The sequence below is a fragment of the Nymphaea colorata genome, chromosome 1 (genome assembly GCF_008831285.2).
Source record: "Nymphaea colorata isolate Beijing-Zhang1983 chromosome 1, ASM883128v2, whole genome shotgun sequence".
NCBI lineage: Eukaryota > Viridiplantae > Streptophyta > Magnoliopsida > Nymphaeales > Nymphaeaceae > Nymphaea > Nymphaea colorata.
In genome coordinates this window covers 29,820,481-29,835,559 of record NC_045138.2, presented here as the reverse complement: position 1 = coordinate 29,835,559, position 15,079 = coordinate 29,820,481, and the positions used below count along the sequence as shown (strand labels likewise).

Below are 15,079 nucleotides of genomic sequence, written 5' to 3'. Positions count from 1 at the left end.
TAATACTATTATAAGTACGTCAATGGTTTGGTTGTTATAGATTTTCGATTGGAAATTATAAGATCCAATAATTGGGTAAATTTAAATAAGGTATAAATTCTTTTTTTTAGTGGGTTCAATTGGTGTCTGTTTGCAACGAATGTCCAAATTAGTTTACTTACAGAAATTCAGTTCTGATTTCGCATTTTGTACACTCAAATCTTACCATGACTTCGAGTTTCGACGATATGATATTTGAATAGACTTCTAAGACTTGGTTCGCTTAGTGACAATGACTAATGAATGCGACTAAGTTAGGCACGTGACAACTTTTAGAGAGCGATATTTATGTCTCAAACCACTTGAGAATAAAAACCGAACCACCTAAAACACACCGGCGATATGTTCTTTGTGCAATCTAACCTTAATATCAAGAGCGATTTGATGGCAAACACATATTAAGACAACCAATTTTTTTTTATTTTTTTAAAATTGTTATTTTTAATTACTATAAAAAATATCGGCTCATAAAATACTAAAACTCTAAGGTTGTTTGGTTTCCCAAATCCGAAGAAATTTCAAATTCATGTAATTGTATCAACTTTTTAGCATTTACCCCAATCCACACTTTAATGTAAAAAAGAAGAATTTAAAATCGGACTAAAGGTGATAATCAAATGCAACCTAGTAGAAAAAAATAAATAAATTTTCTTGAAAATAAATCATGTTTTGCAAAGCTGTTTTTTGAAAATAATTGAATTATATATATATATTTTAAAATTATTTTTTTGCATATTTGTTAATTATTTTAATTTTTGACCGATTAACCACGCTTCAGTGTTTTTACATTGCTTAAATGAAAAGGGAGAGAGGACGGTGGAGCTCACGTGACAGAAGTCACGAGCCACCACGTGTCCTCAGCGGTCGGAGGAAGTAGTTAGCTTCACGGTGAGGCGGACGTAGAAAGCTCTGCTCAAATTAAATGCAACACTTAAAAAAAAAAAAATTCAGATTTTTTTCCTATGGTAGTCCTCATCTTATAGGAATATTACAAAATCGTAACTTATTTGCATGATTTACTAATTAGTGCTTACTTTGGCACCGTCAGTGCATTTTGACCCTCCTACGCGGTTGAAAAATTACGAAAATTCTTTGCTTTGTAAGTGTCAAACTATTCACCTTTTTAGGTTCAGAATTACTTAAATCTGGACTAGGTTAACAGCCTAGTGTTAAAAAAAAAAAATTGAAGACATCTCTAAATTATTTTCCCGAGTTTCTAAAATCCTGGATTGCATTGGGGACTTGGGTGGTACGATACACTCTTCAAGGAGTGTCGTGATCCCATCGTCATTGATCTAACGAGAGCAGTACATGTGAAAATCAAATCAACGATGTGTTTTTTATTTAACACTCTTCTGACCAGCTGTACTACACCTCTCGATGCAATATTTTTCCTTAACTAGAAAAAAAATTTGCCTTCTCTTCTTTCAAAAGTATTATGAACATCAAATGTTTAGTGAAGTGTGTTTTGCCAAGGGAAAAATAAAGTTAGAAATGTCAATAGAAATTTGTGGTTGAATTATGCAAGTTTAATATACAATTTTTCTTTTTTGCAAGCAAAGCGGATCATACAATAAGGTGAACAGTTTGAATTTGTACAACGGAAAAATGAGATTTTCTTGTTGGTTTTGGGTTGAGATTAGACACGAATCCGTACGTTTTAGTTTCATAGTAGTTAAAGTTCGGAATAGGAGTTGTATTTACAAGGTTCCTAAGTAAAACCGTTTAAGCTTTGTTTTCAGGAATTAATAAAAGTTTAATGTAGTTTCATGAAAAAAATGTAATATAGGTACTGATTTGTAATATACACTAATCGGACTCTCTCGCGTAAGAATCCAATATTTAACCTTTGTTTCTGAGAAGAAGCCTCCTGAAGTCACCAGGGCGGCCTCTGTTGCTCTCTTTCACTCACTGTGAGACTGTTGTTGCCGAAAACTCCAGAAAGTATAAGTAGCTTGTTCGGAAGATTTATATATGAATCGCCGATTCCATCTGGAGGTGATCTTCGTCTCCTTTGGCACCAAAAACGTTCTACTCTGCCCGTCAATCTGAAAGCTTTCTACCGGTGGTGAGCGTTTTGTGTCTTCGACTTTTCTTTTCAAATTTATTGTTTTCCTATAGAAGAATCACCAGAAATTGCGTGTTCTTCACTAGTTAGGAACAGATTCTTCGTTAGGCGATCTTTTGTTAGTTTGGAATGTTCTTTTACGGCAAATCTCGCGTTCCCGGTTAATACTATCGTTTTAATCCAGTATCTCGGGCATTTTGGCGTGCTTTGCATTTTCATGAGAAGTTATTTCGATTACTTTCTGATTTACTTCATTTGCAGTAGCTGCTTAACAGCACGCACGAAGAACGTTTGATCTAAGGAGATCGAAATCTTCTTAAAAAATTGCATTAGTTTGGTTGCTCCGATCGCTTTTCGTGATCTTTCTGATGATCTTTTAGCGTGCAAATCCTGAAGTGGTTTTACATTTCCCGACTTTTTCATGCTGTCAAAAATTTCCTTGTCTTTTCCATGGTTATCTGATTATTTTCGTCCAGTTTTGTAAAATATAAAATGACTTCGTTACTTGATCCTCTTGTTGAGGAGGAACTTATGTTAGATTTGATTTACTTGCCTTTGACGGATGAACTCTGGTTAAAACACTCGGTTGACCTGACCGTTTATTTCCTCCTCCAACTAAATTGCTTCAAATGTTCCGATATTTGGATGTGTTCATATGTTTCATCTTCATGGGGTAGAAGTAATGTATTTTTATCTGAAAAACATATTGTGAAATCATGTTAACGAATGCTCTCTTCTAAGGTCCTTCTTTTAGAATTTCTGTTAGTCCCAGAATCACTAATTCGGCTTGCGTCTAGCCACTAGAAGGCTTTTTCCAAAGGGTGTTCCTTGTCATGAATTTTGTTACGCTGAAATTAACTTTTATTTGTCAACATTAACTGAAACTATTTAAAGTAGGGAAACAAGAAATCAAGGTGATATGGTCTCTTCTCCGCCGACGAGTGACCTTTGAGGCTTAATCAGAATAGGAAATCAACAGGCCAGCAAATGGATCGGATTTAAGGATAGGGATCTGCAACTTTTTTGGCTCCATGAAATCCGATTGGAATCTGAATCTAGTGCATTTGGCTCGTCTGACTCAGACGCTTTTGCATCCTAGGTGGAAATAGAAAACGCAAGTGAAGTTGCTAGTTTTCTTCAATTTCTGTGTGCAATTCTGTGCAGTGATCGTTTGGTTCCTAACTTCCTTGGGGCTCGTAAGCTGAAAATTAGTTCTTAGAAACATAATCCGGTACCATGGCTTGTGAGAAACAGAATTATCTTTTTCATCTATCTTGGGAACAGGAATCACGGTTGAGTTGGTAAACTTCACCAATCAAAATTTGTCTGCTCATTATCTTATTTTCAGAGAAGTTTTTCTAACAATAGGCTCCAACTTTTTTACCGTATTTCTCTTCAGGGTTGAACGTAGTTGGTATTATTATTATTATTATTTTTGCATTGTCTTGTCACGTGAATATGTTTCTAAATTCTAAGCTTTTGCTGATAACTGCTTGTGTCCCGTTCTTCTTTTACAGGGCGTCAGTCCAGGAGACTGGTGACATGATCTCACAGATTGGGAAGTTCTTAACTGCATTAGTTGTATGACAAGATACTAGGCATTGGTTACGGAAGCAAGTGCTTATGGTCGTCCAGATTGGCAACGAAATAATCAAAGAAGAGTACAAATTTTATATGCATATTGTCTTAATTCCTTGAAATTGGCTTCTTGTGGGAGAGAATCACCATGGTTTGGTTAGATTCTGAGCTGTTCTATTCTTTCTGCACCTTTTGTCCTCAATTCTACTTATCCTAACTTATTGTGGGTAATGCTAACTTTTTCCTATTTTGGACAAAGGCCTAGTCTGCGAGTGGTTTCTTCTATGCACAAGCGCATCTCCCCAAGGTACTTCTCTAATTCTTCAGAGTGGGACGGACTTTCAGCAGGAAATTCAGGTGAACTTTAATCTTTACATTTCTTCCTGCGGTTCTGTAATGCTTAAATTTTTTGTCGGTGCAACTCATTACAGTTAGACTTTGCTTCTACCAACTAAAGATCAGGATTTTCCTGTGTTTGTTTTTCTGTTTGGTCACAAATCATGAAATTACAGTTACTTACGGTATCTTCATGTATTGATGATATCTTGATATAATCAAAATTTCATCATTTCAGAGCCAGTTGACAATATAAAAAAATGTCACGGTATTTGAAAAGTGTTTGTGTCTGTATTTGTGCGTGCAATCTGAGAATGATGTTGGCTACAAAGACTGAGAACCATGATGTTTAGACCTTTATAAAATTTGGAAAAAGTTATGAATGACCATATAACTCCATCTTGTAGTAAAAGTATTATTTAATTTCATAAATTTAACTATATCCTGCTGCTTCTTTTTTGCCACAAAGCTGCTAAATGACCGTCAAGCAATCATTATCATATGTGCTGTTGGTTTTTGTGAAGGTTGATGATGTTCAATGAGTTTTAGGAAACAAAAAGATGGCTGCTATTTCAAGAGCTTTAAGATACTGTTGAGACCATATGCTACCCATATTTGTCTTGCTTTGAGGATTTCTCACGAACTTTCGAATGACTGATTTCAAAAAATAAAGATCTTTGATAACATTGATAATTAGAAACTGAATCTGTTTCCCTTTTTTGGCCACCTAAGCTCATTTGCCGGGCAGCATGGGGCAAGATGGTACAAGCTCTTCATGGAGAAAGTCTCTTTCACATGTGTGTGTGGCTGTAGTATCTTCATTCCTGTTTGGTTACCATCTAGGGTGAGTTTCACACCTCATTGGTTGCTTCTTTGTTTAAATCTTGTGGTTCTGGGCCGGTTGTTCTAAATAATTTAACTTTTGCATTTTTTGTTACTAGAGTTGTCAATGAAACACTTGAGACCATGTCTTTGGATCTTGGATTTGATGGAGATACACTAGCTGAAGGTAAGAAGCTATGCTGAAAATTGCTATCATAGAAGGATGTACTTTTTGTACTCTATTTAGATGTAGGGAGTTTAGGGACTGATATCGGTAAATTTGTGGACGGTGGAGAAATATTCAGAGTTGTAGACTTGAAAAAACTTGAAGGATCTTATTCCCCTCGATTGCTAGCTGGATGTTTAGTTAGGCAAGACATCCATCAATCCAGATTCAGATGTGAGTACAATTACTTAGTGATGTCAAAATCAGTTCTTCAATTCAGTGAAACAGCCAATTCATGATTTCGCTGAATTGGTAAACAATACTAAAAACAAATTCTTGAAAAAAAGATAAAAAATAAAAAAATTCTTAAAATATTTTAATAAAATATCTAGAAACTGGCACAAGATACTCTTGAATCAGCCACTGAACTGAATCAATCTGCCATCCATTCAGTCCAGACCGACCGGTTCTGATGGCACTGCAGTTACTACTTTTATGTTCCCCACTCTATGGAATTTGACTTTCTATTGTGTGGGTCACTGGGAGCCCGGAAGTGATCTCTATTACAATCCTTATGTCTGTCTTTAGTTAATCTTTGTTTGTTCATGCTGAGTCTGCTATTCACTTGGTACACAGGTCTGGTTGTGAGCATTTGTCTGGTTGGTGCATTCCTTGGATGTATGCTTAGTGGTTGGATTGCAGATGGGGTTGGTCGTCGCAGGGCATTCCAGTTGAGTGCATTACCAATGATAATTGGAGCATTTTTGAGGTAAATGTGCCTTCTGTGCATCTTTGCTTCAAACAGGTTTTTCATCTGCTTGTTTAGCCCAGATGGCTAATTATGAGTGCATGCTTATGCTACATCCATACCATGACTTGGATCTGGATACTTCTCCAGTTCGTTTCAAATTGGGGTTGTTTTTACTTGGGCATATCTTTATCTTCGACAATCACAATTGAAGTGCTGCCAAATGAAATAAATTATACAGAAGCAGTGGAGGTGGTTCTTTCTGTTTGATGAATTCCACTATTTAATTCTATGTACTAACAGTGCAGCAATTATCTGAGACCAGATAATTTCCAAGTTGCCCTGCTTTAAGAAGTATCATGGCGGTTGCCAATGGTTATTGAGGTGGGTAGGGATGGGTAGATTATGTAATTCATGGATCAACCAACCTAAATTGTTTATTTTGTGGTTCAGAATATATTCCATTGACACTAATGGCATTACTATAACATCTAATGGGTACTTCTTAGGATGACCACTATGTTTCCCATATGAATACATTTTGAAAAATATGTTTGAAACCGTCGACATGTTTAGTTGGTTTCGAATCTCTTGGCTGTGTACATCTGTTTCACAGTGTAATAGTGATAATTTTGTTTCAGAAGTATATGCCAGGTAGTCAGACCTTGAAGTGCTTGCATTAGATAAGGAAAACCAGTTATGCAGGGCTTATTCAAGCAAAAAAAAAAAAAGAAGATTTTCTCTTCCTTAAAGTGATGCATATACTCATCATTGCAGTGCAACAACACCACGTTTGGATGGTATGCTTCTTGGACGATTTCTTGTTGGTATTGGGATGGGACTGGGTCCAGCTGTGGCTTCTCTTTATGTTACTGAGGTATAAATGGTGTTCAGTTCTGTAGCTATTATAGCTTACCTTAATAACATGTATCCATTGCTCATTTATTTTCTCAGGTTTCTCCCTCTTCTGTCAGAGGCACATATGGTAGCTTTATTCAGATTGCAACATGTCTTGGTATCATAATGGCTCTTTTTATTGGAATTCCATCAAAAGAAACTCCTGGATGGTAAGATAATTGATAGATTGTTTTCTGTTAAACCACCAAATGAAAACAATTTTCTCACTTCAGTTTCATGAAATGTTTTCAATTTAATTATTGATCTAATTTCAATTTGGTCTAGGTGGCGGCTTTGTTTCTGGGTATCTATCATCCCAGCTACAATATTAGCCCTTGGCATGGAACTCTGTGCCGAGAGTCCTCAGTGGCTTTACAAGGTGAACCTTGTAGTTGAAATTCTCTCGGTCCATTTGTGTAATTTATCTTTGCTTATTTGAGAAGTTAGATTGTATTAGTTTGTTTCCTTTGACTGAAGGTGGAAACTGTTACATATTATATCCTATACAGAAAGGGAGATGCAATGAAGCTGAAGCAGAGCTTGAGAGGCTCTTAAGTGGAGCTCATGTGAAACTTGCAATTGCAGAATTGTCACGCTTAGACAAGGGGGATGATGCTGAGAGTCTGAGGCTGTCAGAGTTGCTTTATGGTCGTCATTTCAAAGGTATTCATGGCAATCCCCTTTTATTTGGTGAATTTCCATGGTTCAGTTGCTATGGGTTTTCTCGTCTTTTTATATCTCAATTAGGAATCTGTTTGTTGATTTTATTCAAGTGAATATCCATGTGTGCCATTGGTTTTCCAAGCGTGCCTGCAGCTACAAAGAATATGTCTTTTTTACTGAAATCACTGACATCTGCAGACTTGAGTTGCAGTGGCATATGCCTTGCAGTTATTTCAAAGAAAAATGTTCCATGTTGTTGGTCTATACGCTGCTTGTTGACCTGTCTAATTTATGCCTTATGCAATTTCTCTTCATTAATACCCATTCTTTATCAAATGTCAAACATGACTGCATGAACTTTCAGTTGGCAACACTAGCTTGCCGTTTTCTGAATGGCACCATAGACGGGTCTCATGCCTGTGCCTGAAACCTTGTTGCTTAGTCATATTTTGTTCGCCCTGTGCTGATGTCTCCACTTTACAGTTGTGATGATTGGATCTATATTGTTCGGATTACAGCAGCTGTCTGGGATAAATGCAGTCTTTTACTTTTCATCAGCTGTTTTCAAAAGGGCTGGTGTACCCTCGAACCTTGCAAATGTTTGTGTTGGTTTATCCAACTTGACAGGTAAATATAAAGTGCATTTCCTTTCAAGTATCCATTATTTGAAATACATTAACTGGCAGATTGCATCTTCATCTATAAAACCTGTGTATTCTTTTGTGCAGGTTCAATTGTTGCTATGCTGTTGATGGATAAACTTGGGAGAAAGATGCTTCTTCTAGGAAGCTTCCTTGGAATGGTAGATTTTGCTTTTGGATAAAAATTTCTGGTGTCTTGTTCCGCAAGCACACAGGAACTTTTTTCCATATTTCTCCGAGTTCGTTTACTTACATTCCCTTATAGGTTCAATGTTGTATCAGCTACAAGCTTTACTAATTGGCTTTTGAAGTCTGTTTATCTGCAAACCTTCACTCTAGAGCAAACTTACAGAATCTTATTGTCACATGTGTATCTTTGGATTCTATGTAATACAAATTGTTAGTCACCAGGCAAAAATTTCTGACATTACGAAAATCTGGGGCTCTGTCATTAAACCATTCAATAGAAAAGCTACACTTTTGGATGACCACTTTACATTTTTAAGTTCCTTGTGAGTTTATCTTGAAACGATAACAAGATCTTTTTAAGGATTTGGTATTTTGTGGATCTTATGCCCTGATTCACGAGTTTTTCAGGCTTTCTCAAAATGGAACGAAATTCATTTCCATTTTTCTTCTCCATGAGAATTTCTTTTGATTTTTGCCGATTTCCTTAAATGCTTAAACGAAAAATGATATTTTATTTGGTGTACCTAGGTAAATACTTAAAGTTTGTCCTTATGTGCCTGGGTGTAATTTCATTTGGATGCTGTTTAATTGGCACAGGCTGTAGCTCAGGGTCTTCAAGCATCTGCTGCAGCATTTTCTCTGCCAGACTACATGGAGCCATGCCTCTCCGTTGGTGGAATATTGTTGTAAGTACACGCACCTGCCGAGGTTTAACAATGAGATTATCTGGGTTTCTTTAACCGAACCTATTGGCATCTTTTGATTTTTTGGAATCAGTGAACGTAGATTAAGGGAGACACTTTCTTGTTACATGAAAGTTTTTTATATTTGGTACAACATAAACATGTCATATGCTGGGCCAATTTCCCGGCACATGACTCTTAACATCCTCTTGTATTCTGTTGGTGTAAATCACTTTTTTGTCAGTCAAGGATCTAACCTGTAGGTGATGGTCTACTTGGGAGAAACAAGGACTTCCATGAGACTTCCTGCTACTGATTGTCTGCTTTCTTCATGTTTTGTGAAACTGTGAATGAACACTCTTTGAATGTCCATTAGAAGGGGCACACTTTGGTCACATCTTTTGCACTAATTTTTTTTGTCTGACGTAATTGATATTCTGCATTTCCAATTTTATTTTTTCTGGACATTTGGATGCTAATATATGTCAAAATTTTGAAGATTGAGGTAGCGGGAAAATGAAAATTTTCAAGTTTCGGTGTTGAAATGTAGGACGCTAGAAATATGATACAAGCCTTAAAGGACCCTGAAGAATACAACACAGCAAGAGGCATATTCATACCTTCACATCAATTGGGGCGTGGTATTTAAATGGTGTGCTGTATCAAAGTACATTTATTTTCTAGTTTGCTAGTTCAGTTAGTTTTCTCTTTTGCCGTTCTTATTCACCTGGATTTTTTCTAATCCTTAATAACCTGAACTGTAATGTACAATCTGGCGCTTTAGGCACACTGCCATCATTTCTCTTCAATCACTGTAAGGATGAACTAGCTAGAACCTTTCACGGTGGTCATATTTTGACATTTGTGTTTTTTTATCATTTCTGACACAACTAACATGTTATTTCAACTCACTATTGATATTGTTTGGTTGATGACCATACACTGACCTGCATATTAAAGTAGAAAAATGTAAGTCAAATAAGTTAGTGTTCAACCACAAATGGAGAATAGAAACCAGCAGTTGGATCAATATTTTCCTTTTCCTTTGTCCTTTAAACGATTCCGAGCGGATTCACGTCATTCTGTTGACTCTGAGATTCATGATGTTCCAGGTTTGTGTTCACATTTGCGCTTGGAGCTGGTCCTGTCCCAGGTCTCCTCTTGCCTGAAATTTTCTCTAGCCGCATCCGAGCTAAAGCTGTGGCTGTTTGTATGTGTGTGCATTGGGTATGTCCTTCCCCTGCTCTGCCACGTCATTGTGCAGCATAACTGTAGGGTGTATACTTTCAGTCATATGCATAGCATTTGGTTGGATTATATTGTTAATGGAAAGTTGTGAGAAGCTTGGCTATTTTTTGATAAAAGCATCAATCGGGTAATACGCTAGAACATGTTCAGTTTTGCGCGATCACTGGCCATTGCCTTCTCTCTTGGCCCTATCATTTTCTGAATATGGATAGGGAAGTTGGAACGGGCAAGATGGTGATGATGTCAAAATAGGAAACATGCTTGATTATAACATGGTTCTGCTCGTACCAACAAGATTTTGGATATATCTGTTTTTCTATTGTGACTGAAGGTGGTTGCTGGTTTCAGGTTGTGAACTTCTTTGTGGGGCTGCTATTCCTGCGCCTTTTGGAGCAACTTGGGGCTGAGGTCTTGTACTCCATATTTGCTTTTTTCTGCATCTTAGCTGCGGTGTTCGTGAAGAGGAACGTAGTGGAGACCAAGGGGAAGTCCTTGCAGGAGATCGAAGTTTCCCTCCTGGCTGCATCATAGTTTCGGTCGTTTTTCCTCTACTCGCTTTTTTTTTTTGTTCCTATACATATCGTGCTGCCATGTGTCATAAGTAGGGGCGTCGTGCGGGAGGTTGATTGTGTATACCATCTAGGACGGGGCCTTTTCTGCCAAGAAAAGTTTCAATGAGAGTCCATGTACATTCTCAATCACCTGAGTACTCCTAATACGTGCCAGGGGATTAGCTTTTTGCCCCACTCTTTCTCTCTTTCTCTTTCTCTCTCTCTCTCTCTCTCTCTCTCTCTCTCACACACACACACACACACACACAAATTGTGAATTCACACGCTTGTTGTTTGATAAAACCCTTGAGCTCTTCCCTTGTGAGAGTGAACCTAAGTGGAGCTGTTAAGACATTTGTTGGTGAAATGCTTCGGGTTTCTTTTGTTCTTCTCGAGGGATATAGTTAGCTTCAGCATGGCGGTGAGAGGTCACAACTTGTGTCATCTGATATAATGATAAATCTTGATCGCCCAATCAAAGAAAACTCTCTCTCTCTCTCTCTCTCTCACACACACACACACACACACACACACACATGTAACTTATGTTTGTTTCTGATGGTGCAACCGTTCTGATATTGACTGCAAGTTTGAGGTTGTCTTGCCATGTAGGTCAGTTAGCCGATGAATCTGATGCTTAGCAAGAAGGGAAGGACGTGGATCACAGTCAAGGAGACTGCCCTATACCTTTCAAAGAGTCGGATCGGACCAGGTCTGTGTCAACTCTAAATCTGCCCATGCATTTCTGTTGTTGGGTTTGGCTACGGGTTGATTCGTTGTTAAGAGTCAGGTGTGAGCTCTCTCACGTCAATGGATCAACAGGTCATGATTGTGTGATGTTGCTCCATCGCTTAGACCTGGTTCATAGATCCATTAAGTGGTCCAACGTGTGTGTGATATAGTTTAATGATCAGATCTCCCAAATGATCCTATCTGAGAGGTTCATGAAGTTTGCAAAACGGACCTTTTCCTTTCTCTTTGTTGGTAGCGGATGTTTGAGCAACTTAAAGATCCTCGGTTCTTCGTTTTTGTTGGAGGAGAAATAGGTGGGTTTCTTTTGGCAGGTTAGAGACTTGATTCCTAGTTCTAGAGGTCTCTATTCGACAGTCCTTAGTACACCGACTGGAAGGGATATGGTTGGGGAATGCTCAGACTTGCTGCCGGTAAATGTCATTATTGGTAAGATATATAGCTGATATGAAGAGGAGTAACATTATAAGGCAATGCAGAAACTTTTCTCTGCTACCAAATGCATTTTGCTGATGTGAATAGCGCAGGACATCCCGTAGGTTAGCGGCACAGTGGAATTTGATCAGGATTTGGTCATCACGGATTCACGGGGTTTGCTTTGTGGAGACCCTAGGACGACTTTTGGTATAAGACACGAATATTCACGGCATGCCATTGAAATTGAATATCTGCAGATGTTGTTTTGGAAAAATGACTGAATTTGATGGCTGATAAGACCATATTTGTTTTACCAAATCTAATTACCATGAACATTACTGCTTATTAAAGTTTGCTTGAAGTCAGAACCTACAGCAAAAAAACCTGGTAAGTCCATGTTTCCGGGCAGGCGGTTGCACTTCCAACTTTCATCGGCATCACTCTTTCTATGAGCTCAAGCCGTTGGGGGTGACTTGTTGGGTTTGGGAAGGTATGCCAGGAAGTCCCACCATTGCTCTCAGGAGTTGCTAAGATCGGTGTTTCCCTTCGACATGCACTTCTAAGAAGGAAAAAGGAATTCGCCAGACGATGAATTGTTTCTGTTATAAAACAAAAGTAAAGATTAGATTAACTTTGGGGTGTTACATTACCCACCGAAGGTCACCATGGGCCTTCCTGATATTATTCACCGCCCTGTTATCATGATGTATTTTCAAGCACTTTTCAAAATATTTCTCCTAAACACAAGGAACGGTTACAATAAAGATCTTTCTTTTTGCTATGGCATTCAGTGGACTGCTGCATGGCTGTCAGTCTGTCACCATTCTTGATTATCCATAACCTGTAACAGCTTCATTAGTGCCTTCATTAATGCTGCTATGTGATGGTAATCTTCGTCTTCAACGCGGTTATGCAACACTTGCTAGAAGATCTTATCTAAAACTGGTTTAGTTCTTATTTTGATGAAGGAATCAAAGAAGTCGATGATCCTTTTTGGTAATTTGGAGGCCTTCATTGAGGTATAAGCTCTCTTCAGCAAGCCTTGCTCTAATTCCACGAAAGACACCATAAAACAAAGATAAGAAATTATTTAACATCTCTGGAAACTTTTCTAGGCTACGGAAGGGCACCATTGGCGTTAGAGATGGTATTCACTATACTGTTATTTATAATGTATAAACACCTTCCAAATATTTCTCCTAAACACAGTGAATGGTTACAATAAAGATTTTCCTTTCCCATGGCATTAGTGTGGCTATGTGATGGTCGTCTGAATCCTCGACGCAATTATGCAACACTTTCTTCAGTTGCAGCGTGTAAGATTTGCACTTCTCCCCGACTCTTGGAAACAAATATCATTATTTCGACATTCTGAAATAATGTTTAGGCTATTGTAACAGAACGAGTAAATTCATTCCAAACTTCTATGATAGTTCAATTCATGAGCATTTGCGAGTTCTCCTGTAGCAGAGTACCATTTAACGGATGGCCAAGTATTATGAAATCTCTCTCTCTCTCTCACACACACACACACATATGCCCGCACGTGTGTGTGTGCATTATGCAGTTGTCCAGGCCAAGATGGTCCCACATATTTGGAAGAAATGAGAAAAAAAAATTATGTTAACAGAAAGTATGAAATTTTACAAAAAGTTTCATATATTCAAGGATCATTATACAAGACACAGCATTTTTTACAGTGGGACTTTCAAACTGCTGATTCGCTTAATGCGAGCTGCCAACATCTTTCTATTCATCTCGTCTTGTCATATCTATTTCACAGCTTACCGTAATGTTCAATTCATCACCTTGCATTTTTACAGACCTACTGTAGTATACATGTTCGAATGTCTCCCCACATTCTGAAAATGAACGACCAATTAGATTTTCTTATATAGTAATCTTGTTTTCTTTATCATATCAAATCTCATTGGTGTCCAGTTAAATAGGTTCGATGTCTGAAGGAATCAAGACTAAGAAACCAAACCAAAGAAAACATTTCAAAGAGCTCTTTTTTACAGCCGTTCTCTTGGCGTAAATGGGACGAGAGAAATGCTTACTGAGGCAAATTTAGGAATAAGAATTAAATAGCTAGTTGTGAAGGCATTCTCCTTGTAATTAAGGCTGGGATTGGTCCTTTTCTGGTTTCGCTGATTTCTAGTATATATTAGGTCATATTATGATGCCTCTTGAATCTGTTGCTTTGGCAACCCTGCCCTGAACTGGTGCACTGAGAATCGTCGATTGGGGTCAACAAGTTCTTTATGGCAGCAGCTTGCAAATCTCAAACTCGAAGGGCCGAATGCTCCAAAACTGGTGCCAAAGCCTTCAGTTATTTACGACAATAATAATAACAACAACAATAACTACTAATTAGTACTTTTTAATGCAAGATTGCTGTGGATACACTTTCCACCTTTACTGGAAAAAAGAGTCTCCGTCTTGAAGGAACAATGCAGACTATAAACAATAAGGGGAACTACAGGAACTCAGTTGTTCTATATATATATATATATAATGGTGACTTTGGCTTTTTCTAGTCACTTACCATTTAATGAGGACAGTATGATCCATCATGATAGATGCTTAAGAAAAAAAAAAGATGGGTATTTTTGTTATTTAGTATTAATTTTTTATTTTTTTTCAAGTTTTTCTCTCAACCATCCATGTTAATCAAATGAATGGCCTTAGTTAGATGGTTGAGTAACTTTAAATAGCTATAGTCACCATTCACTCAATATATATATATATATATATATATATATATATATATATATATATATATATATATATATATATATATATAGATTTTCCTGTTCAAGTTCTCCATACAGCACACTTCCGGTGCATTGCATCAAATGGCCATGATTGAATGGTGACCTCTTATATATGTGTTGTGTAAAAGGTTCTGCCATTTTAGGGATACCGTTGCATGTATTTGTATTTTAGTAAATTTTCAGTGCATAGATTTGTTACATACATAGGACTATATATCTTATTAGTTCATTTGTGGCTATTGTCTACTCGAGATTCTATAGAAGGCCCTTAAAATTGTATGTTGTGCCCACGCCAGACCTAACTTGATGACCCCTACCAAAAACTCCGTTCGCCATTGCCACGAGGAGAGTGAAAGCTAAAGTGTTGATTTTTTTATATAATTTGTCATTTTTTAATTTGTTTTTTATTGCAAAATTAATTTGTTTTCATCATTTTAATCAAAGAAAAAATTCACGAAAATCATCCGGCCTCACGAGGCCTGACTTTCTCACCCCTCGTGCCGCAT

The 15,079-nt window shown here is 37.5% G+C and overlaps 1 protein-coding gene across 1 annotated transcript; it reads left to right on the top strand.

The window, feature by feature from the left end:
- The first annotated feature begins 1,905 nt into the window (after positions 1–1,905).
- Positions 1,906–10,776, top strand: LOC116246155 (probable plastidic glucose transporter 2). The gene is made up of 15 exons (XM_031617877.2): positions 1,906–2,107; positions 3,625–3,841; positions 3,945–4,042; positions 4,754–4,865; positions 4,963–5,030; positions 5,646–5,778; positions 6,535–6,634; positions 6,712–6,824; positions 6,940–7,033; positions 7,164–7,317; positions 7,801–7,944; positions 8,046–8,119; positions 8,745–8,833; positions 9,943–10,057; positions 10,427–10,776. The coding sequence occupies exons 2-15, from the start codon at positions 3,834–3,836 to the stop codon at positions 10,607–10,609; spliced, it is 1,485 nt and encodes a 494-aa protein (XP_031473737.1). The 5' UTR covers positions 1,906–2,107; positions 3,625–3,833; the 3' UTR covers positions 10,610–10,776.
- Positions 10,777–15,079: the final 4,303 nt, after the last annotated feature.

Excerpts from the sequence above, each read along its gene's own strand:
- LOC116246155 (XM_031617877.2), top strand. Across the intron at positions 5,031-5,645 it reads TGGAGATACACTAGCTGAAG|GTCTGGTTGTGAGCATTTGT; the intron begins GTAAGAAGCTAT and ends CTTGGTACACAG. Across the intron at positions 7,318-7,800 it reads TTATGGTCGTCATTTCAAAG|TTGTGATGATTGGATCTATA; the intron begins GTATTCATGGCA and ends TCCACTTTACAG.